Genomic DNA, 26,018 nt, shown 5'->3' on the forward strand with positions numbered 1-26,018 from the left:
ATTAAAATTACACTTTTATTTAATATTAGTTTTTGAAGGGAAACAGAGAGTGGCATTTATTCCTTGTTTGAATCAAGGTACCATGTCATAGATAGTATCATATTCAACAGCAGTGTTCTAAGTCTATGAAGGGCTCCACAGACAGAGCAAATTTCAAATCAAAACCAACTGCTATGAGTTTATTTAGACATGTATCCATTTATGTGAATAGAATGGTAACTGGTACTTCTGATGCAGAGGGTGCAATACGATTTTTACTGTTAAAGGAAGAAAGAGACGAGAATATAATATATGCTTCATTCACTATGGAGTCAGGAAGGAGCTAATTATGTTATAATTGTGTATTATTACGTGTAGTTGAGGTTCTTTTAGGAGAAAGGGTGAGAGGAATGACTGGGAAGTATTTACTCCAGTAATTGAGGAAAAGGATCAACCTATTGCTTTACACACAGACAACACTCATGATCTAGCTATCCTTGAGGCATGTTCTCACAGAAGATGCTTGTGATGGTGAGCTTAGTCAGGATAGTGAACTGCTTGGATTAATATAAAACATGGCTCTAGGAAGATTTCTTTGAAGACCAGTCATCTTCTGGTGCTAGGTGTAACTGCTTAATGACTTTTGTTATTGGTGCTAGGGTAGGATAGTATGTGGCATCCAGGATGTACAGTCACTAATGGTGTATTACAGTAAATTCCTGTGTGTTATTCAGGTTGCTCTTACAAAAATGCTACCTGTTTCCCTATAGGTGTGCTTTAGACAGGTGAACGTAGTACTTCGAGCACCAGAAGTATACTCAATATTGTGTGATTATTTACGTAAAGCTACATAATTTGCACTTTTTAAATTATGATGTACAGTGGCAAAAGTGTAAATGGCATCTGAAGTTTAATATATTTTTCACCACCATCAAAAGTTAGTTTGTAAAGCCAGGGGTTAAATATGGATACTTTTATTACTGTTTGGTAGTAGTTTTTATCAGTGCTGGTTTCTCAGACAGCGAATGCAGCGAAGTACCTCCTAATTGGAAAAGGATGTTATGTTCTAGACTGGTCATGGTAATGTGATTTATACTTCTCTCCTTTCACAGAGCAATTCCTGAGAAGGATTAAGCATCTCCAGCAAGTTGTTAAGCCTGAAGAGTTTAGGATATTCCTTACCCCTCAGTATTAATCCAATCAGTCCATCCGTAGCACAGATAGATAAATTAATAGCTGTATCCTGTGTGCCTGCTCCTGCTGTGCTGTAGAATGCAGTTCTGCAGCTTCATATGTAGACACAGTGTGTGTGTATAAAGCTTCCCTAATATTTCTTTCCTTTGTTCTATGGTTTTCCTAACTACATTATGAAAATTTTTTAGCTTACAGGCTAGACTTCTAGGAGAAAGTTATTCCCAGACAGGCTATAACTGCATAATTTGATTGCATCTGGTGAATGAAGCAAACCATACATTGGAGGGGGAGGCAGATAAGGTGCTGGGGGAGCAAGTGGCTGAGTAAGCTCTGAGCAGTTTCCCATGTCCAGAAATAATACAGCTCACCAACTTGTTCAATTGTTTATTAAAGTGTAAAGTCATGGTAATAGGCACCTTAATAATACGCACAGTGCCAGACGTTGCCTGTGGAATACCAAGAGCATGAAAGAAGTAAGGCTAAATGTCATAGTCAGAACCCAGGGGTGAGCTGTTTCACTTTGAGGCTGCTACCTTCATGCATCTGGAGGACTGTGTCTGACTAACAAAGGAGTGAGAGCTCAGCCCTCTACAATTTTAAAGCCATGATAATTTTGTATTATCTAACTTTCAGAATGTTGTAGCCTTCTGGATGAAGCTTTTCATTACATTTTAACAAATTTACTATAGGTGGTGGTAGTGTTAAGGGATTAAAAACGTTTCACTACAAAATGAAACAAAAAATTTCAGGATGAGATACTGTATTATAATGAAGAATGAGAAACAAACAAAAAACATCTTGTCTGTCTTTTAAAGTGTTGTACCTTATTGAACAAAAGAAAGATAATGCTGCAATATTTTTATAATATTAGAAACCTCTTGAATTTTCACATTAATTGGAGAGAGATAGAAACAGGTTTCTCAGAGCTAGCACAAAACACAGATGTTTTCTTTTGCCAAAGTCAGTCCTGAGACACAATCAAGAGAGAGGAGAGGTCGGAAAGTTAAGCTGGCTGACTGCCTGGCACCAGGAGAGGCTCATGAGCTAGTTTCTGGTCCCCACAACACACAGTATTCTCAGAGATGGAAACGGAGCCTGTGCTCATGTCTCCTGACACGAGGAGGTTTCAGAGTGGTGCTGCTGCCCTCACTGCTTCCTCTGGGGAGATCAGGAATGCTGCCATTTCTTTACTGCATAGTCATCAAACAGTAAGGGCACCAAAAGCCTAAGTAAGCATTGACCACACGAACGCGGTCTTGCTTATTTTTAAGACCAGAATAAGTTTTTTTAAGACTCCAATCAAATTCTGAATACGAATATTCTCTAATATACAGTATATATTTCAATTTTTCAAACTGCATATTCAGACCATAAAACAGTAGCAGAAGCTATGCAGACAAGTTTCACGTACAAAATCACATTTGTTGGAGTTTAAGTACCAAATCTAGTAAATACTTCAGAGTCCAGCTGTGGTTGCTGGTTGATGTACAGGTGCTCTGAAGCCTTGGAGAAATACTAACAACATGGCTTTTTGCCTGGAAGTTGAGAACTTTTTATGTAAGGATTTGATTTCAAAACCATATAATGGCTTCATCATAAATGCAGAAAGTAATGTGATAAAGTAATGGTTATATTTGCAAACCAGTAATTTTCAGTGACAGCATTTCTTTGACCTGTTAAAAAAATCCATTATTTTCAGGATGAATGTAATAAATTTCATATAAAATGTTGAAAATACTAATTAATTGTGGCAATCAGTTACTATAAAAGTATCTGATTACATAGGAGTGTAGTTACTGTACTGAGTTTTGCAGCATGAAATATAAATAATCCTTCCATAACAGGGTGACAAAAGCCCACAAAGATAACCTTTCTGATTGCATAGCCTTAAAAGAGGATTATGGAGATATAACATATTCTGGTACACAAAAGGCAGGACTGTCAAAGCATTCTGTATATATATCTTGTATTTCTTCATGGCTTGACTACTTTGAGGGATTTAATGACCTTTCATTATGTGGATCCCTGTAGTTTTATCACACTCGTTTTATTTTTTTTATTCCTGCTTTTGTGCAAATAATTGTAGACTCCCTAATAACCATCAACTGAAAATATCTAAGTTCACTCACCATATCAGATTTCCAGAATAACATTTTCTTTCCCTGCTTGCATGGATGGAGTGCCATGCAGGCATGTGCTCAGGCACAAGCAGGCAAGTGTATTGACCAGTTAGTTCCTGGCTGTGGTCAGCAAATGTTTGCACTCTAAATTACAGATAATTGAACTTATAATTAATCTTTAATGTCATCATACTGCAGTTCCTTCTGTGCACTGGTTTGAGAGTATATACCTGTCTTGAATAACATGGTGGGAGAACACAAAAGTAGACACTGCTACACTGTATGTTTCACTGTCTAAATTTGAACAAACCCACTGCTGAAAAGACTGACACAGTTGTATTATCTCAGACACACAATGGAGTGTATTTTGTAAGTATAACTGTTCAAAAGAGGCCTTAATTTTCCCTTAGCTAGGGTAGCCATAGGTAACCACAGGACAGAGAAGAGGAGCTAGTCATAGTCATACTCATGCTGTTCCCACACATATTACCATATAGCTCCCTTAAATGTAGAAGTGGGCATTTCTATTCTTTCTTTCTCTGGTGCCACAGAGCAATTTGGTATCTCGAATAGGCCTGATGGTAGGAAACGATCAGTAATTACAGTTCTGAGCACCTATCATATAAGTACAGAAACAGGTAGAGACAATAATTCCTGAAGCTTACTCTTTTGAGGCTTCTTTTCATACAACTTGTAAAATCTGACAACTATTTCAGGTTTCAATATTTCCATCCTTGTTTTCACTAGCAATGGAAGATGCTTAAAAAAATATGGTTAAAGACTTAATACTTAAAGACGCTTAAAAGAAACACTGTTCAAGCATAGTTAGCATTTAGTTTTGGTTCCAGAAGTTCCCCTCTGTTTTGCTAATAGAATTTGGCCAATATAAGCATTTGACAGCTAATAAGAAGTTCCTTATACATAAATAATATTTTGTTTATACAATTAATTTTTGCAACGTTTTAAATAGGAGAGGCAGCAATATATATCAGTGAGTTTTGGTGAAAAGAGAGACAATGACAAAAAGATCAATGCATTGTTTAAAATGGAAACTGTCACTGCGGAGCATATGGGGCAGCTTTCAGAGACACACAAAAGGTTACCTATCAGTTGTGTTGGCAGGTCATTGCTCTTAGTGTGAAGATATTCGCAGCAGCTTGATGTGCTGAAATATGGTTTTATTTCACAGATGCACCAGTTGCATGGATGATCTAGTACTCCTTAAGTTCCCTTGATCCACCTGATATCTTCTTTCATTCCTGCCAAATACTGTACAGTATTATGAGGCATAACCATTTTGGAGCAGAAGATTTTTCAGATTTTCAGTAGATCATCGTGAAGCAATGCCTTTACTCACAAACGTTTTGTATATGCTAATTTTCTGTGTCTTGGAGAGGAAAGTGAAAGCTTATCCACCAAGCTATTGACTGGCCCATGGTGGTCCTGTCCAGATATTTTCTCAGGTCGTAGGAGTAATTATTTCTGTGTTTCCTAGTGGTTTGTGTTAAAACAGAGGGAGTCTGTCACGGATGAAAGTATTAACACAGTAATGATTTAGTAGGAGATCAAGGTTTATGAGTAACTAACAGCAATTTACCATTACAAAATAATTCAGAAATGTTGAAAGAAAGAAAAGCAACTTATTTACAGATTCTAAAATGACAAGATTCACACTAACTTACTTAACGGTACCTTAATTTACACATATATACATGCACATACACAAAACGTACAAACACACAGAAACAAAAGTATCTGGATCCAGTAGAATGAAGTACGTACCCACACACCAATAAACAGAGAAAGAACAGGTGAAAGAGACGCTAGCTCAAAGAAAAATTTCCCTCTTCTCGAGTTTAGAGTAAATACTCACAATGCCTTGGCATTCCTCAACAGGAAGATAATTGAGACTCGGGTGGGTTGACTTTGCCCTGGCCTTCCATCAGCTCTGGCAGCAGACAACACCTTAAGGGATTTGATACCTGAGAGATGTCCCAGCTCAGGTGAGTTGCTGGTCACAGGCCCACTTCGATCTGATTCGAGATGATTCTGTGATTCTGTGATCCAGGAGAGCTCAAAGGGTCTCCCTTGTGGTCGCAATTTATAGGGTCCAAGATAATTGACTTTTGTCAGATACCTTTTGCTCATGACCAGCTCGAACAATGAAGTCTTCTGGTGCCTTCCAGCAGTTGCACAAGAACTTGATGAATGTGCAACTCTGTTATTGTTCCCATTTGACCACATCCCAGGCACAGGTGCGCCAGGCCCATAGGAGATGATGGGCCATTATAACCATTTCCGAGCAATCGTGAGAGGCAGGAGCCAGGCTAGTTAAGGGGGCGCCTTAACGTTAGCAGTCCTTATCTCCGCAGGTTGGTGTATAGCTCAGGGGATGTGGGTGGAATCACACCTGCAGCTGCACCAAGCAGCCCAACAAGTAGGGGCAGGGAGGGGTAAGAATTGCACTACCACTGAGTCTAAACAATATAGCATTTGAAAAAAGTAAAGTGAGGTTATAGGGATGTGTACATTAACTACTACTGCTTTTGGTCTACTGTGCATTTGGAAGACTGTTCGCTTTTATGAGGAAAAACTATACCCCAAGTATATCTGAAACTGAGCTTACTGGGATACGCTACCACATTAACTCTGACATTTGTTTAGTTGGATTATACTGCTTGACCTCCTGCTAAAATGCAAAAATGTATTATAGCAACAGAGCACCAAAAACAGCCCACAGAAGTTAATGATGCTTTAGATAGATTGTCCATCCTTTGTTCATCTAATCCTCTGTTCTGCTTTTTTTATCTTTTTAATTATGAAGCCAATGAAAACAGACGAGTCTTTTTTTATCATCAACTTTATGAGACAGATAAAAGATCAAGACAGAAATATTTTGCTGGTCAAGGTTGCTTTCAGAGTTGTTAGCGTTCCACAGAAAAGCAGAGATTAAAGTATGTGGCACAGCCTTGTAGTGCGATGTCTTGCATCAGACTCATGGTCTCACTCATTTTTTGAACTGAACATTGCTTGCTTGCATTGGCAGATTTCCATATGGTTAATACATGAGCCAATTCACAGATCTTTCTTCCTCTATTACTTTAATTTTTCTTTGCTAGGAATAATGTGCCTGCACGTCCTTAGTACTTGGCACTATTTTGTTTCTCTTTCAATCCAAGACAAGAAAAACAAGCTGAAATTACAATTAAATATTAATAGCCTAGAATACTGGGGATGGTAAAATGATTCATTAGTTTTATCTTGGAAAATGGAGATGTTTATTCATTAGTCACAACGTTATGAATCAATTGTTTAATGGGAAATTAATTTTTTTATTTGGAAAAGTAATTGTTTGATATTCTTTTCTCTTGATTAAAATCCAGCACTTCTAAGCACGAGAGAAAGTACAAAAGAAACTTGAATTCTTTCACAGAAGCAACTAGTTGCACTGAAAGTAACTACGTCTTTTGTATGCGTATGCTTAGTCGTGTTTAGGGAAAGGACATAGTATTTTCACACATGCACCCAACAGTAGAACCTAATTATATTGAAGAATAGAACTGAATGAAGAGTTCACTCAGGCTATGTATAAGAGCTTTCAATTATTTGTCTAAAATACACACACAGAAGATTAGTCCTGTTTACAGTGTTGGTTGAGAGCCTGATGTTATTTAAGTTATGCGTTGACTTAGCAGTGAGTATTCTTCAACTTAGCACCCCAAATACAACTCAACCTGATTGTTAACAGGGATCTGAGGACCTCATTTCTTCAATTCTGGGCTGCTTTCTGCAGTGATTTTTCTAAATAAGAGCATATGAATGTCAGCTTGCCTTGTGTTATCTCGAATAGTGGTAAGTCACTATGATAGTGCCTTCCCCTATACTTTCCCACAGCCCAGGTATTTTCAGCTCCAATTCATATACACTTTCAACTGTATCATAACCCTTAATGGAATATTTTGTTTCCGGACCAATCCTGTTGGTTTTCAAAGACAGTATGCAAAGTAATCCCTACAGTGAGAGCAGATATTATGTCTCGCCACATGCTTCACAGCACAGACGGACTCTGTACATTACTAGTTGCTGAAGGTATGAGTTAATTAACAACAACATAGTGCATTAAATTAACTTTGTATCTATTACCACTAAGCAGAACTATAGTTGAGATTTGATCAGATTTTAGGTATCTTCAGGAGGGAATTTGTGACCTTGTGTTTTCCTTGATCCTGGTACTGTTTCTTGGTATCATGAAGTCAGGACCTTTCTTTTTTCTTTTTTTTTTTTTTCCTCCTCTTTGCTTCCATACACACATCCATTAGTCTTTACAGGCACCTAAGGGCTGTGCAAAAATAGCCCTCCAGTAAGAGGCTTCATCACATTATCCATGAACAGTCAACACTCACGTCACATTTTCTCCTACTTGCTGTAGCCTTCAGACTGCCTTGATCTGGCTCATGTTAACACTGAGTTGGATTAAAAATGTTACAAGATCAGCTTTCCTCAGTCACTTGCTTACAAGCTATTTGTCTGGGTGGCTTCGGAGCCTCCCACTGATTGTACAGGGCATATCTGTGACTTGTGATGTGCTGTATGAAGAACCATCTCCTTTTGTTTGTTCATTTGATTATTCTAAGTGAATAGTTCATTCCTAGCAACTTCCTCCATGTCCTATCATAATTTCTTTTCCAGGAAGAAGTGCCCTTGTTCATTTGGTTGTTCCTCCCATGGAAAACTTTTCCATATTTTGATAGTCCTTGTTATCCTTCTTTGGATTTTCTCTATTTCTTAAAATTTCCGGTGTATCTTCTGTTTTCTTGAGTGCTGCTGAGCATTGAACTGATGTTCCATAAAGCCACAGATCATAATCCAGAGATGATCTCACTCTGGCCACTTTGTGCCCATCCACTCATCCTTGTAATGTCCTGCAATTCTTAACAGGCAGCCGTTGCCCTTAGATCCTGAATAACACGGTATCATCAGCAAACTGTCAGCCAGTTGACTCCTCTCAAGCAGAAAACATTTATTCTGATGTACACCAATTCTAGACTTTCTGCTATTTCTAATAATTTCCCTAGTACAGACATCAACATCTGTGGTCCCCAGATCTGTCACATTCTTTTCCCCTGTTGAAATCGCATTTATCATTCTTCAGTCCTTAGATGCCAAGGCTGTTTTAAGCATGACATTATATCCTGCAAGTAGTAATTTAGCTATTTCATCCCTAAGGTCTTTTAGGGTCCTCAGGCGGACACCGTCTGGTCCTGCCTCTGTTATTTTCCCTCCTTTTTCTGTGTAATACGTTCTTCCATGTCCATCTTTTTCTTAATTTTATACTCCAACTTGCTGGACTACTTATCTGTTTGGGGTTTTTTGTGGTTGTTTTTTGGGGTTGTGTGTGTCTGTTATTTTTTTTTCAAACAGCCTATTTCTGTTGAGCCACATGTCTTTACTGAATAGTCGCAGTGTTGCCTGTTTCCTCTCCCCTTATGCCAGTAAGATGGGTTATTCCTACTGAAAGGAGTTTCATGGTTAGTTCATGCTGAAGAATTTTGTAGTGCTCATTTGGGAGAAGCAGTCCTGTATGTATTAGTTATTTAAAATACTTCAGAAGTTAAAACTGTCAACAGATTTTATTGATCATGTATGATATGAAAATTTTACTGAACATGTTTTTCATGAGGTTTTGTGTCTTCTAGAGGCCTTTAAAACTGTATGTGATGTATTAGTATCAGAGATTATAGACTTGATGCTGCAGTTCTGGGTTCCTTATATATTAGGTTGTGGTAGGTTGAAACTTTTTCCCTAACAGAGCAAATGGTGTATTCAAATTCTGTCTTTGCTGGTGCTAAATAAAACAATCTGAACAATGTTTTCACAGTGAAAATGCAGTGTCAAGCCTTTAGCTTTATTTGGATAGCTTTGTTGAGGCTAGAAGGCAATCACAGACATAAAAATACCTGATCTTGGATGTGTTTCTTTTTGATAGTGTTTATTTTTCCCTTAAGTCAGAGGGAAAAGAGTTTTCCTATTTTGAGACCAATGAAGAAGAGGAGAAATAAATGGCTTTAAACATTTTAAGTGTTTCTGATAGTTTTTTTAAAAACTGAAAATTTCTCCTGGATTCAAAGCTTATTTACTTCTATGGGAGTTTATCAGTTTATCTCAAAGGATTTAGATTCACATTCCCATTACACAGTTTGAAAGGTTCACAGACTGAAACAGGTAATAGTACCAACAAGGATAACCAGGAGCTACTCTAAATACTGTATCAATAAATATTTATATTTTAGCTTTATATTTAAAAATAATAACTTTAAAACAAAAAAGATCCATTTATAAGTAGGACTAAGTAGACTGTATTTTTGACAGTATTTTAGACTTCCAGTAGTTACATTGCTGAAGTAAATTTACTAATGCAGAGGTCTGAATTATCCAAACAGCAGAATATTTTCTGTAATATGTAATATATTGTAAACAAAGTCAGCTTATTTTAAATGTATGTATGAATTTCTTTTTACTTAGCAAAATCCAAATAGATTAATCTCAACTTGTTTTAGAACTCAAGAAACTTGATATTAGTTTTCAGTCCTATCTCATAAAGGACTATGAAATTCTAGTAGGAATAAAATAAATGGATACAGTGTAATTTAAAAGCAAGTAGTATAAAACATTTCCTGTAACCTTGATTATTGCTGTACAAAAAATTCTCAGAAGCAAGCTAGCAAAACAGATAAAAGAGAAAGCAAGTGGTCCGATAGGCTAGAAATATAATTAGTATTATAATTTTTTTAATATGCTATCATAATAATTAAAGTAAGATTTACCAGTTATTTTTATGAAATCTTTTAAAATTTATCTTTTATCAAAATGAAACATTTTGTGGAATGAGTTATGGCCTGATAATATGTAGCCCTTTTTGCTGAACTAAAAGTTTTCTAAACTTTCAAACCTACATTTACGCTATTTTTTGACTCAATAAATCTTCAAGGATAGTTGTATCACAGAGAAGTTATCTCTTTATGCTCATGTCTAACCAGCCATTCTTGTCAGAAAGAGCATCTTTGCTAAACAGCTGCATAAACATTTGGGATACTGTTGTTATCAGAGGAATTGTCCAAATGTGCATGTTTTTAAAACATACCATTATCCTTGGATTGATAGCCTGGGAAGAGAATTTTGAATACCGTATAATACACAATCTTAATCAGCTGTCACGGCATGTCAGCCACTTACTTGTTTACCAAAGCAGCATCTAAATAAAAAGAGAAGTTGATTACTGTAGTTACAAATGATAGAACATCAGGAAAGTACTCTTTTCAAACTAAACTATAAGCTAGAGAGGCAATATAGGCTGGTGAGTGTTCCCTGGATATTTGTTAGAGAAGATATTAGCAAGGGTTGCACTATTTACTATTTCTCTAACTTTTGTTTTTAACATAGTATTGGGGAAAAAAAAAAAAAAAAATTGAAAATAATCTCTTCTGCAGTTCCTTCCTATGATTTACATTTCCAATTCTGTGTTTAAAGTGGAGCAAATCCCTTCTTTCTGTTTGCCCTGTAATTTAGTATGAAAACATTTTCTCCTTTTGAAATGTAAGTAAGTTTATGCTGTTGAAATTCCTTGAATCAATAAATGCTGCTTAACCATCTCCTCTTTGGAGAACTGGGGCATGGCCTTGCCATTTTACTGCCATCTTACCATCCTAGCCCCATCTGGGAATTGATTGAGCAAATTCTTGGGTCCATTAAATCTGTTTGTGTTTGATACTTGGTGAAAGACTAATATAAAATTGCAGATCTGACAGGCTGGGACTTGCTGTTGAAGGAGGGAGAGCATCCAATCAACTGGCAAAGTTTTAGAACAGAGCTGGACAAATCATTCCCAAAGAAACCCAGAAGTACACAAAGCTTGTCTGAAATGTAGTTCAGAAAAGTTGAAAGGCAAACTAATGACCCAGTTTCCAATGAAGATAGGCCATGTACACCTGAAATTGTACAATGTCATACCTGGCTATATTTCAGGTCATGGCAGATGGTGCCAGGACTTTGACTGAAGCTTCTGGATGCAGCTTAGGCAACTCTGGCTAAAAGACAAAACTTGAAAAAAATATTTGAAGGCTTCTCAAATTCAGAGAAATTTAACATATGAGTTTTCCAACTTTACCATATCTCTGTACATACATCTGAGTCAAAACGAATCTAGTCCTGTCCCTCCCTCCTTTCTTGTTTGAAGACAGCCCTACTAGACTTTGAACACTGTGTTTTGGACCCCTCTTCAGTTCCGAGTAAATCTAAATTTTCTATCGGTTTGGTTTGTTAGGCAAATATGAAGTAAAACGGAGTCAATGACAGCTGCTGTTTCTTCACAAAAGTTCACCATTGAAAACCCAAACAAAAGCTTTGAAATGTGACTAAGCTCTTAAGCATTGTAATATTTAACCTTTTTGTGACTCTATGTGTGGGAATGATATGAGGTTGATTAGCATGATTGTTTCGTTTCTGACATTTATAATGTGCATTCAATTGTTTTGCTACCAGTGGAAGTTTCCTTCTTCAGGTATCTGTCTTTAGGATTGCCTATATTACATGCTAACATAGCTCTAAACCAGCTTTCTCACCAAAGTTGTTCTTGGTCTAATTTGCTACCTTCTTAGAGTACCAGCTTTGCAGCAGGGTTAGAATGGTGTTTATGGCTGTGGGCTACTGAGACAAATATCCTGGAATCCATATCCTTTCTAAGAAAAGAAGCTATACCTACAGCTATTTTCTTTGGATTTTCTCCTTAAACACTGATACTCTTGATAGGTCAGTGATGCTCATAGCTGTGTTGGATTTCAGGTGGGGTCAGGGATATTTGTGTCGCTCTCATGAAAGAGGAACATGAGGAGAAACATATTTTATCCTTCTACCTATGACAACTTTAAATACCTATCCAGTCCTGCTGTCTCCAGTCCTGAATCTCCAGGAAATTCAGAAGTTCTTGATCTCACAAGTGGAAATCCATATTGTGACCAGACATCCCTGGGGCTATCTGATATATGGTATAACAAGCAATGGAAAAGGAAAAAAAAAACAACCAAACAAACAAAATATAAAAATATTGCCTCCTAACATTGCAAAGACAGTTGATATTTTTCACTACAAGTGAAGAGCCAGTTCAAGAAAGAAAGTCTGCTTGGTTTAGGAACTAGAAAAATGCTCAAAACCAATCATTCTTTCTCACCAAATCTCATGAGAGAACTGTCATTTCAGAAGGTTAGATTGCTTCTCACATGAATTTTTGCTTGATATAGATGCACAATTTCATTTTTCTCACCAGGAGATACATTATTGTTTGATGGATAATTGGATTAAAAAAAAGAAATGCATGGGAGAGATGCTAACTGAAGATCCTACCACAATGTTTTCTCAATTATAGCAGTTCAACTTTTAGGTATTCATCACCCTTGGCACTTGTTTACATCAAATTTTCACTGGAAATACATAGAGCGGATTCCCACTCACTGTCTTTTTCTGTTGACTTTATCATGGATGGACTTGAAGAAAGAAGTGTGTTTGCAAGTTACTCTAAAGGTGGTGAACTTCAGAGCTCTTCAGACCTATTCAGCGAATTAGTCATACTATACCAAATCAAGTGACCAATCTTCTCTGTTAGGAACGGTGTTACTCTGTATGCTTTCATTCCTCTTGTTACAGATGAGTACCTGGTAAATGAAAAGCATCTCCAGTAATTGTGTCAGCCTCATGAAGACCTTACAAGTTGCAGAACAAAATGTAGAAATTGAACTGGAATTCAGTAGGAACTTAATAGGTGGAGGAATTTATGGGTTTGGGTAGTTGGTTTCCCTGGGTGATACGCTGTCTTCTTGAACAAAGGGATCAGCTGTATGGCAGGGTTGCTCTGGCTTCTGTAATGTGAGATCCTGCTGAGGCTGTACATCTGTCATGGTTTTAAAATAACACTGCTGAGCATGCTCTAAGTGTGCAATATATTCTCTGTGTGCCACAGCTCATAAAACTGACAGCATCATCAAGGATGGAAATGACATTTAGTTCAAACTCTTGGACATTGCCAATTTCTGAAATTTTCATGTTGAAAACTCTTCTGCTTAGCCGTGAGGCTGAACAGAAGAATTAGCAAGATGGTACAAATCACAGTATACATATTGCCATAATTCTTGGATGATTTTCAATAGGAAATCTAGAAGTAAAAACTTGAATACCTTTCAAAGTGTTTGCACATGCATTTTTACAAATCTGTGCCACCTATTATTCAGTGAGAGACATTGATTGTTTTCTTATAAGGAAATCATAGTTAGCCTTCAAAAGAGTTTGCAAACCCAGATAGCTTTTTCTCAAGCCTAGACTTGGAAGATAAATTCTAAGAGAGTGTGTGTGTGTGTGTGTGTATCTCAGTAAAAAAGCAAATGTGCCCAATATGGCCTTCTAGGTCAGTGAAATAACTGAGCTAATAACAGGGCATGCTGTTGCACATAAAACCATGCCGTTTGACAGATGTAACTAACTGTCATGTTCTGACCTCCTCCATGGAGGACATGGGGTGTACACATGTAAATTGAAAAGTCATAACAATTATGGAATTATTTAAAATATATATGCATGACACTTCCATGTTGCTATTGCATAATCGTTTTCAACATTATGCTGCTGTATGATCTTCTGGAAGATATCTACAAAAAGAAATCTTTTCAGTTTTGCCAATAAGTCTCTCTTTCTTTTCTTTCTGATATTACTGTTCTTTTTTCTTGTAGTTAAAGAACATAGAACTATAACTGGTCTATAACCATCCTTATTATGCAGTTAATGCAAGATTGATGACCAATACAATATCAAAAAGTCCTGAAAAATTTTTATAACTTAAAAATCATAACTATGATTTTATGCTATAGCAAGGATGAATAAATCTGGGAAGGGGAAAGCTTTCCAGAAGGAATTACATAAATTAAGTGAAATATTCAAAGTAAGATCAACTTTTTTTTTTTTTTCTGTCTGATCGGTATCCTCAGAGAGAAACATGAGACACATTTTATTTCTGAGCAATATCTTTTAATTTACATCCGCTCAACTCATTAGCACGGTAAAAAAACAAGATCTTGTACTAGAGCTGATGAAATAATTGCTGCAAGCTGAATGTTTAGACACATTGTACAAGTTAAATGTACAAAATTCACCCATTAGGATCCCTTGTGCCCCCAATTTGTCATTCAATCCCAATTAGGAATTTTCTGTAGAACAAACAAACAAAAGTCCCTCAAGGACCAATTCTTCGAGGTGTTGAGTGTATTGAGAAGGCGAACATCCATTGCTTCAACTGAAGTCATCTCTCGGAATTTCACACATTTATTCAGGCTGACATGCTGGATTGTCCTATACCCACAATAATCATTGAGGTGTTTTGATATTTTTCTATTATTGTTCTTCTCACCACCACTATTTATTTTATTTTTTTTAAAATGAATTTGCATTACATGAGATAATTTTTCTATGGCACAGAGTTGGTATTTTTTGTACATTTACACATAATTCATAATGGTCAACAAACTCTAAAGGACTTTTAGAGTCTATTAAAAAAGTTCATGTTTCTCGTAAATAGGTCTGCAGTAGGTCCACATCAGTGTGGAGGCTGGAAGAGAGCTATTCTCCTGCAGCTTTCCCTTTCTCCCCTGATTAGCTTAGTATAAGCCACAAGTATGTTATAAACTGTAGCAGTCTGCAATAGGTCCTAACTGCTACGCTAGCTTAGTGTAATCAGGGTACCTAACTACATCTTTCATGCTTTTCACAGGCTTTTATTGCTGAAAATTTTGAAGTGGTTTCAAAGAATTTGCTGTATTTAACACGGATGAGGGTCTAGGCACACTGAAAAATCCTGCCTAGGAGGTGGAAGGACTCAGCGAGGAGGACTTGATGTATACTGGACTCCATATGGAATCCAACTAGCAATTTTCTTAGTCCTTTCTTCTTCAGTCAGTCTTATTTTTGATGGTATAACTTCTTCATTTCTTTTAAATTATAGCAGTAACAGTTTGGGATGAACCAGTGATAGATATGATTCTACATATTTATCCTCTAGGTTGGTGGAAGATGAAATATTAGATACCATTTTGCAATTACACTGCTGTCGAGTTTAGGTTTTATATGGTGAAAAGCAATACAATATTTCAATAGGAAAGTATGTACTAGTGTTAAGTGGGTGGAAGGGATAATTCTGATTAAATGAAATCTCTGTAAAATCTGTGCAAAACTAATTCATTCTCTTGAATAGCTGCTGCAGTGTACCAATGAATTTAAGTAGCAGCCTTGAGGTTTCAAGAGGAAATGAAGGGAAGTTCGTTCTTTGCCCAGAACAACTCCAGAGTAATGTTAATCACTATCCTGATAAAGCAGCTAAGCAAACTTTAAGTTTCAGATATGGTTTTAATACAGCAATGTCAGCAGACTCTGTGGCTTCCAACAGGGCCTCGTAGAAGATGCTAGATGCAGGTGCTTGCCGAAATAGTGCATAAAGCACAGTGTTTGCCTGCTTCTCTTCCCATTTGTTGAAGGTATCTAGCACCCAACTCTAGTTTTACAGGACAGTTGGATTGCTGTTGTGATTTACTGAGGACATGACTGTGTAGAGTTAAAGGGTATCTTGTGCATGAATCTCTAATGCCCAAAGCACTCCTACTTTTATGTTAAAAGGCAAATTAAAGGAGGAACTTAGTGAGTTTGGAAAGGAGGTTTTTTCCAGTCAGCAAAATTACTGGAAATAAATGGATTGATTAATTAAAATCAGTATGCCCACTCGTCAAGTAAGGTACTCAAGCATGATATATATAAGGAGTTATTTCACCGGACTCTTTGATCCCTTGCTTTGAGAATTAAATGTAAAAGTCTCATTCTCAGTCTCAAGGTTGAACACAAATCCTTGTGAGCCTGCCTATTAAATTGTGTCTTGTCACTTTCCCCAAGCATTCAAAACTTTCAGCGAGGCCAAACTCACAAATCCCTTTCTTTAACCTCCTGTTTCTGTGCTGTCGCTACCTGTGGAGTTAACCCCCACGAACATTTACTAATGTGAGTCTTTTTCCAGCCTTCCTATAAATGTCTCGCTTTTACAGTGCCATATAAAATTTGTTGACAAAAGATTAAATGCGCAGTACTTGCATGCTGGTAAACCATCATAGCAATAATTAATTGTAACTATTCTCTTTCATGCCAAAATACTATTCATGCTCTGTTGGAGAGATAATATGAATTGTTTTACAAAATGTTAGTTATTTATTTAGGGCTATATCTTTAATTTGGAGGTTTGTTATAAAGTGTCAGGAAATCTATTTATATCAAAGAAGTATTTATAAACATTCATCTTGCAATGATTCTTATGGAAGGTTTCCAAGTGGTTATTGGACATTTCTAGACAAACATTTTTCTTCCCCAGTAGAGATGTAGCCAAGACAGTTGTGAACTGTTCAAATTAAGACATACCAAGAAATGTGGTACTGATGATATTAATGAAAGAAAATGCATGAAAAAATAGGGAAAAGAACAAATTGACTTTCTAAAACAGGAAACAAGCCATATCTTTTTGAGGCAACCACTTCTTATGATTTCATCTGGGAAAAGTAGTTTACGGTGTAGGGCAGTAGTTAACAAGGATTCTGAATTAATTCATAGGCAAACGGGTGGGAATCGATGCAAAGGAATGGGAAGTGACATGTAGAAGAACAGAATTTACCCAGCAGAAATTAATGAAAGAAATTGCTACTTGATGTACTGAACACAGAACATTGCTGACTGACAGAGCTGAAAGGGTGTCACACAAAAAAAAATCCTCAGAGAAATTGGTTTCATATTGTTTTCAGTCCCTTTTAGCCAGTCAGGTGAGGAAAGGTCCCCTTCAGTTGCTCCCTGGAGCAGCTGATCCTGCTGCTGGGTGACACTCCCCTGATCCTCTGCTTTTTTTTAAAAAATATTCTTTTTTTCTTCCTTAGGGATTTGTACATTTTCATGTTGGTGTTTGCCTTTTAAATCTTACAGCTGCTAACTATGCCCATATCAGCAGTGAGAACAGTTTGTCCCAAGACTCTGTAGGACTGTGGGAAAAGAGGAAAAAATGCCTTCCAGGACTTCCTCTAGACAAGCAAAATGAATAAGAGGCACAACTTCTCTGTGAGTGAATTTCAACAGCAGATAAAAAGATGTGCCAGCCCCTCTAGAGTATTGATACATCCATGTGGGAATATGATATAGGTCCCCATGCAAAGGATGGAAGAGTAGGGGTGTTAATGGACACCTCTAAATTATTCTCCGGTCTCATATTTTTATTGAAATGGTAATAAAATGTAAGGTGGAAACCAAAGCCTAGGAATGTGACGTGTATTTTAATGATGGTGGGTTTGCCTCTGGTTGCTTTGTCAGTCCAGGTTGAAGCCCAACTGTTCAGGTAGCCAAGTAAACTGTGACAGAGCTTTGGGTGCCTTCAGCAGGACCACTTGCACTCAGTCATTCGCTGAATTTGAATCTTGATTCTGCTGTTGGTTTGCATTTAGGATTATTTTTACTCATGAGTTCGTCCCTGTTATCAGTCCTCAACAGACTTCTTGAAAAGAATTTTTAGTTTCAGTTGTAGGTGACTTGGTTAAACACCATTTGTTTAGGGTTTTCGTTCAGTCCTTAGTGATATCCAGTTAGTAGTAGAAGGCATTTAACTTCTATCAGTTAATCATGGCTTTACTGACCTACCATCAAAATTTTAGCAGAATCTCTATTTGAAACTACTGCCAAGCTTCCCAGTTTTAATGAAAATTTTAGGAAGATATCATGATAACTTTGCTGCCTGCATCAGTAGATTGCACTGCTGTTTCATCCTGGTGCCTTGAGACTTCGTATGCTATTACAGTGGGTTTCATTGATTTATATGTGACTTTAGAACATAAGTTTTTGCGAGAATCTAGGTTTTAGCTCTGTGTTTTATTTTTAGATGTATTTTCTTGGTAATTGAAAGCTGTGATGGTGCAGTAAGGAGAGTGATAGCATAAAATAATCAACTTGCAGTGATTCCACATTTCACTTTGAACCATCAGTTGGCTGCATGATATATAGGAATTTTGCTTTGAAACATGGAATTTCAGTCTATGATCTAATTATTGCTGATTTAGAAAGTAATTTAAATTAATTTGAAAATAGAATTAATGATTTTTCAGATAAATCAGCTGAATAACAGGAGAAGTGGATGATATTTTTCATCGTTACATGGTTGCTTTAGTTGTATTTGGTTTCTCAGTTTTATCATTTGTCATGCTTTTCAAATTACACTAGTAAAATACATGAACCAAAACCCCTACATAGCACTTAAATTATAGTTTCCTTAAAACAACAAAAAAAATGCATAAGGTAGATACAAACTCGGTTCTTGATACATAAAATTGTGTAATTTTTATAATTAATTTATTGTTTGTTTGCTCCTCATCTTAAAGGACCAATGTCCTAAATTTAACATTTATTTCCAAATTGTCATGTAGTGTGCAGAAAATGAGCGTGATCTGTGTATATACAAAATATACAATACATACAACGTATATAGTATACACATACAATAATGTGATATTAACAGAGGACATACAGATAATATTGGTAAACAAAGGAGTACCAATTCAACAAATTTTCTTCTTTTGCAAGTGTAGTAGCAGTTTTTTATTATATTTAGGCTAGTATTTTCCTCTCTAAGAAATTGATATATCAGAAGGAGAGAAGATTATTCCAAAGATTCAAAGATTCAGCAATCCAAGTAATATTAACATCTTTAATTTCTCATGAAACTGTATTCTAACTAAAAAACCCCAGCATAATAGGAGCCCAGTCCTTATGGCTGTATCTGTAATTGTGAATCCAGAAAAGCAGTCCCTCAGCTTCTTTCATATTGAGCACTGTCTATGCGTAAGAGGTCACTGCAGTTAAATATGCAACCCTTTCCTCCCTCCACGGTCAGTAATCTGGCTACTTACCCTTAAAGAAAGAACAACAACAACAAAAAAATACAATAAATAGCAACAGCAGATCCTTATAGTGTAATTTCTTTTATATGTCTTTCTATGAATGGCTTTCATCAGTGATTACATCTTGGCAATTGACTCTACTCCTTAAGTGGACCAAAGTATCCAAAAATTTGTAAGTCCGATTTTAGTGTAACAGAGGTAATTAAAACACTATATATAAGTGACATTAAAATTGATGGTTTACTGTAATTCGAGGTTATATGCAGTTTTACTTTTCTGGCTGTGTATCTCTTGAAAGGCTGACTATGGGAGCTGTGAACAGTCTTGCTACTGCTTAACTTTGCCCTTGATTTGTTGCATACAGTGGTCAATGAGATCCCTTTCCTTTGCTGCCTCCCATCCCTGCTCCCTGAACCACAGCAGATCCCTTCCCTTCAATTACACTGCGGCCTTTTCCAGGGGGAGGGAGCCTAAGCACATCAGTGAAGAAAGAATACAAGAAAGAAACAACAGGAACCTCATAAGTGGTATTTTGGCTGAAGAATAACATTATGGGGAACCAAACTCACATAAGGCCAAATAACACCTGGATTAGGCTTTCTGAAAGCAGATGGATCACACCACTCCTGTTTAGCTCCCCTCAGGTACCACACTGAACCAGAGAGTCAGAGCTTGGTGTGATCTGTGCTTCTCTTATCTCTCCACTTGTTTCTTCCTCACAAAATAGTGGGACTGATGCTGTAAAACAGAAGATATATTCGGGGGTGAAGTTTTAGTGGAGGTGTTTCTGATATATATATATATATATATATTTATATATATATCATCTATCCTTCTTTGGAATTTTAAGATAAATTTTAAATAGCTCTTCTCATATTGATTTAACTAAGATTTTTCTCCAGTGATTGCAAAAGTGTGAAAACATCTCACTCTATGTGTTCATAAACTAATGTAAGTGTAAGGTTGAGATACTCAACAACAAAACCCCAGTTGCACTCTGGTGACAGTCCACAGTCTGTAATACTCTAATAATGGAAGGTAATATCAACTGAAATGTTATATCCAGAGTCTTTCTTTACTGCAGTTACAAGTAGAAAGTAACCAAATGTCAGGGTGAAGTCTGCAAAGACGATTAGTTTGGTTTATAGGTCTTCTTTGGTATGTCCATGAAGTGTTCTAGTCGTTCATCTTTGTTATATGTGTTTTAATATTATTCTCATTTCTTCTTTTTTTTTTTCTTTCTTTTTCCTTCCATCCATCCATTGTCATGTATTGCATTCTTGATTACAGTCTGTGTAATCGTTACCACCGTGTGAAGGCAATTCCCCACATCACCAGGTACAGTGTCACATGTCTCTGAAACATGTATGTGTTTTCAAACGTTTTCAGTGTTGTGCATGGTCATATATTTCTTTTATGTTAACTTCTTTTCTTCTTCTCTTCCTTTCCCATTGGATATGAACTAACATTTCTGCAGAAGAGTGATTTTTAAAATTAATTTATTTTTTTAAAAATTTAATACTCTGGAACAAAGAAGTACTATCTTTCTTATGGTCTAGAAAGCACTACTATACAGGGTTTTGATTGCCATAGGTCATGGCCTGGACTCTGTCATCTTTTTAGTTGATTAACATCTGCTATGAAGTTTCATTTTTAAAAAATCCCTGAGCTACATTGTTCAGTTAGTTTTTATTGTGATTGTGAACAATTTATATTAAATGCTTTATACTCAGCTGTAGTTTTCACCTCTGTAGTTGTAAACACTGATGAATAAATTAGTACTTTTGTCTCTCCTTATTGTTCTAGTTCTAAGTATCCAAACTGTCATTCATCAGTGTTTATATGGCTTTCAGAAACATGTTCTGTGCAGATTGCTATATGGCTAGATGATTATTATTTATTTATTATTGAAAAAGTAGCAAGATCCTGAAGATGCTCATTTACATGCAAATTTTTATAACTTTCTAATGATATTTCTGAACATCACTGGCTTGTACCTTGATTACTTTTGCACTTTGGTAGAAGAAAATTTCATTAAAGAGCTGTTGCAAGTAAACTGTCATTGGTGATAGTGGAAAACCATGTTTTACAACCTGTTTTTCAGGAATAAAAATTAATGTAATTAATGAATGTGAGCTCATGAGCTTATGCACATTTATTATACATGGACATGTTAAACATGAATGATGTGTTTCTAAGCATTCTTACAAGAAATAAGAAAGGACAAGTGTTCTTCCTAAATGCAACTTACCAGATCCAGAGCTGGTGAAAATGAATATAACCCAGTTGCTTCTGATGGTGACACATTTCATACAGCATTTGAAATGCCAGTTCTTTCTATTTAACATTTATTTTGGAGCAACTTACAGTCCTTATGACTCCAAGCCGTAACATAGCCAGAGGTATAACTTCTTCTGAATGAAAAGAAAAATCTTGAAAATTAAAGCATGACCATTTCTAGGCTCTTAAGTCATCTCTCAGCTTTTCCATTCTTATCTCCAGTGTCTCTGCAACAACTTTAACAGCATAATAATTTTCTCATGTAGACATAATTAACTTGCTGTATAAGTTGCTCTTTTGCTAGGAAAGTAGGACCTGTTTTGTCTGTCCCTTCAACTTCAGACTGTAAAATGGTAATAAACATTAGGAAGTCAAAAAAATGCCATGGCAAGTACTTCTTTTAAAGTAAACTCTGAAATAGCTGGATTTATGTGTATAACATTTTCTTCTATTGAGTGATAACAACATTTAGAGCTATTAAGGTTCATCTCAGTCCCTCATTGACAAGTTTACATAGAGGTATTCAGGATGTATATTGCTATAAATAAGATGTGGTCCTAAATAGCTGCAAGCTGCAGCTTTGTAGCATGCAAACTCCCAAGGTACGTTATCGGGGGGTCAAACCTAAATGAACTAACATTGCTTCCTTGTTATGTTCCAACCTGTATAATTACATTACCTTAATGGATTTTCCTTACTTATTAGTAAGGTAAAAGATGTGGGATATAAAATTAGCTATTAATTGCCTCTATTAAGCCAATGGATAAGGATCATGGTTCAGTTATGGTAATCATGTGGGGTAATAGCTTTGTTGTGGTACCTGCTGTAGAATCACATTTTGCAAAAGCACAAATGTAATTTGATTTAAATAATTAAAAATTGGTTTGTTGTGAACAGTGAGCTTCCTAGAGAAGGAAGAACTGGAAACATTGAGATAACTAGAGGTGTATGTAATGGATGTACTAATAGTTGGATGACTATGAGTCTAATTCCACTGGTAGGCTTGGTGATTTTGTAGAATTCTTGGATTCAAATTAGTAGAGACAATTCCACATTGTAAACAGTATTTGGGTCACAAAAGTGCACAGTATACCTGTCGTGTACTTAAAAGAAGATATAAATCTGGGAATTTACACATTCCACTTTTACTGGGGTTTTGCAATCTCAAGATCACTTCTGAAGTTCAAGCAGCAACTTTTTCGAGTTGAGGACCATATAATTCCAGCAGCTGTTTGTGGGTTTTTTTAAGCATAATCTTTAGTCTCTTGGTCAAAGTTCAGTAAATTGTAGGCACTGAAAATTATCTAGAAAGTGAAGAGGTATGATAACGGAGGAGGAGAACAGGATCTGAATGAAATACTTCGGTCTGTATTTTGCTTCTGGGAACAGTCTGAGAAAAAACAGCAAAGCCTCATCTTGTAGCACTGCTTACAACAGTGCTAATAATCTACAGAATAATTCTACCTATTTTTTGCAATATATGTTGCTAGTAAGAGAGTAGGGCAATTCACAAAAAAGTGTTATTATACTGTATTGTTCATGAATTTGTAGTGAGTTGAGAAAAAGAAAAGTTATGTGTAGCTACTGTTATTTAAATTCCAGTCCTAGTAATGTAAGCCTTCTCTGATTATATTAGTTAGTATTATATTATAAATTATATAATATATAATATTAATTATAATTAATTGTATATTATATATCAGAAATATCCCTTAAATGATTGCATAGAATATGCTAACATTTTTTAGATGTAAACAGTACTAAATGAGGCTATGCAAGGGGTACTATTTGTATCTGGCCTATGCTACTGAACTTCTTGTTCTGTATATTTTCACTTGTAAAACCTTTTTCTTTCGTCACATCTTGGCAATTTGAGCAACCTCACTGAGACTGTATGGATATGGCTATTGTCATTTAAATAATTAATATTTTTATCAGTGCTGGTTTTAATTATTTTCTGAGACATATAATAAATATATTTGTTCATGAGAATGGAATACCATGTAATTAATGCTGTACTTTTTCTTTAAACAGTATATTGTTGATATTTCAGGTTATAGAGATGTTATTCTGTGATGAAATTATGAGATTTCAAAGGGTTTTTTCACCCAGATCATTAAAAACCTGCCAGGGGATTTTCTTAAGTGACTGTTTTAGATTTATGCAGAGCATACTAAATTCTAAAAAAATCCCAAACCCCCAAAGACTTAACTTAAAGGAGATTTCTGTAGTTCCACTCATGAAGCAGCTGAAATTGTACAGAGTTATAATTTTGTGGAAAACCAAGAAATCAAATCTATCCGTAATTTTATCTTATAAAGAAAATATTACTCAAGTTTCTCTGAAAATGTGCTTGTAGGTGAATTTGAAATGCACTGGGAGTATGAATGCTTAATGGAATTAAGTGCAGGCACTGAATCATGGTGATCAGATGTTCTCTATTAACAAGTAGTATCTTTCAAAAAGACTAATTTTTGTAACTCAGAGCATTGATCCCTTTTGTTTCAGATTTTAATGAAACAATTCACTTTTGGCACATCGCTGTAATGGACAAATGCCAGAGGATAGAAGCAAAGGGCAGCATGTTTCAGTAAATCTAAACAATAGATAAATGATATTCAAAGTCAATTTTAGTGTCATTCTTGTTGTTTTCAAGTCTAGTCGGAGTCCTTTAGAGATCTTAATTGGTGTTTGTCGGCACAGACTGGGAAGAGGAATATGTCCCCATTTGCTCGGTACATGCTGCTGCCCTATGCTGCTGCAGTTAAGTCGCCTGAACTTCATAAAACTTTTGACTCTCTTGCTGTTTTTTACAGTTCTAATTTCAAGCAGTTTATTAAATGCAGGTAAATTTCTCATGGCTCAATGTATTCCTGTGAGCCTTTGATAATTGGAATAATCACTTTATTTCCATTGCCACTCATCTAAGCTATTTAAGAAGACACTACAGTAGGCTGAGGCAGTGAATGTTTTCTTCTTTCCAGCCGTATGTCTGTCATGCAATATAACTGCAAATCAAAGCTCGACAGCATGCCAATTACTACTTCCAAAATGTATCTCTCCCACAGAAATTATTTATGCATTCTTAATTAGCCATCAAGATTTTTTTCCACTGGAGGAGAACAGATCCACGTGCACAACACCACAGCAGGTCTTAAAGTATGGACAAGGACGTCTATGTCCAAGGCCCCAGGTCTGCTTCTCAGTGGGACATTCTGGCTTTTGGTAACAATTTGCATTGTAAGATAAGAACAGGGCCATGGGTGTTTGTGGCTTGTAATTTCAGGTCATTTCCTGAAGGAGGAAGTGAGTTGAGTTTAGACAGGATCAATATGAATAAAACTTTATTCTGGGAAAATGTACTGCCTTTTCCCATGCTCACCATCACAGTATTCACAGAGTGCTGATGGGCCTTTGAAATTGTCTGTAGTTAGGGATTTCCAAAGTAGCAATTCTGTCTTATTTTGGTTTCTTTTGTTTCATTTCTTAAACACTTTTTTTTCATTTCACATATTTCATCCAGGAAAACATGTGCTTCTACTAGCTTGTCTAACGAAGCCTTATTGTTTTCCTCAAGTATTTTAATGTATATTTATTGTAGAATCATTTAGGTTGGAAAAGACCCTTAAGATCATTGAGTCCAACCATAAAGCAGAAAAAACCCACATGTAGATATAATATATGTCTGCTCAGAGGTATAGCGCTTGCTTCAAATAAATAACAAGTTGGTGAGAAATCAATGAGAGATGTAACAGTTAAATGTAGTCAAATGTATTTCTCAGTAATTGGGGGAAAATACAGAAATTAACTGAGCAATATGACAGAGAGGAACCATGATGAACAAAAAGGTTTTTACTGGTCATTCAGCTGACCTGCATAGAACATAGAGATTGTAAACATGAGGATCAAAACAAAAGTTGCCATTAAATCATGCCTATAGATATTTTAAGGAGGACTTTGGGTAGAATCAAGATCTAAACACCCATACTCTTATTCAAACTTTTACTCTCTTCTACTTCTCCTCTTCTCTCCTCAGTTGCACATAGCTCTAGTGGCCAGCCTCACTTTAAATGCAGTTTCTTGTTTTAGTCAATTGCTGGTCTTTGTAATGCCAGTTTAGGACTAATGTCTAGTGAGTGCCCTCACCTCAAAGGTCTTAAATTATGCTCTATATCACTTGTATTCTTTCTGAGCCCATAAATCTCCCCTTTCACAGTGGCATAGTATCATCAGGGTGAGCAGCAAGTGCTCTGCTCTCCCTGACCTTCTGCCAGTACCAGGGCTCTTAGTAGGAGCTTGGAGATGAGCGACTTCAGTCATGCAGCTGAGGAGGACATGAAAACAATATTTTTAAAAAATGATACTCTAGGTGTCTAACTTCTCCTTCTCCTATTTTGCACCAAGAGTGAGAGGCTTCAGCCTTTCTCTCCAAGAGCTGATGGGG

At 36.2% G+C, this 26,018-nt stretch overlaps 1 protein-coding gene across 2 annotated transcripts in view; it reads left to right on the forward strand.

The window, feature by feature from the left end:
* The window catches only part of CCSER1 (coiled-coil serine rich protein 1), a 728,522-nt gene that overhangs the window by 602,999 nt on the left and 99,505 nt on the right, over positions 1-26,018 (forward strand). Inside the window, exon 11 of one of the 2 annotated variants that reach the window (XM_074866751.1) lies at positions 20,585-20,632. The exons of the other annotated variant lie outside the window; for it this stretch is intronic. Coding sequence (XP_074722852.1) covers positions 20,585-20,610 — 26 coding nt within the window. The 3' untranslated portion in view covers positions 20,611-20,632. The remainder of the gene's footprint in view (positions 1-20,584; positions 20,633-26,018) is intronic. 2 annotated transcript variants of the gene reach the window in all.

Source organism: Strix uralensis, chromosome 4 (genome assembly GCF_047716275.1).
Source record: "Strix uralensis isolate ZFMK-TIS-50842 chromosome 4, bStrUra1, whole genome shotgun sequence".
In the NCBI taxonomy this organism is placed as follows: Eukaryota; Metazoa; Chordata; class Aves; order Strigiformes; family Strigidae; genus Strix; species Strix uralensis.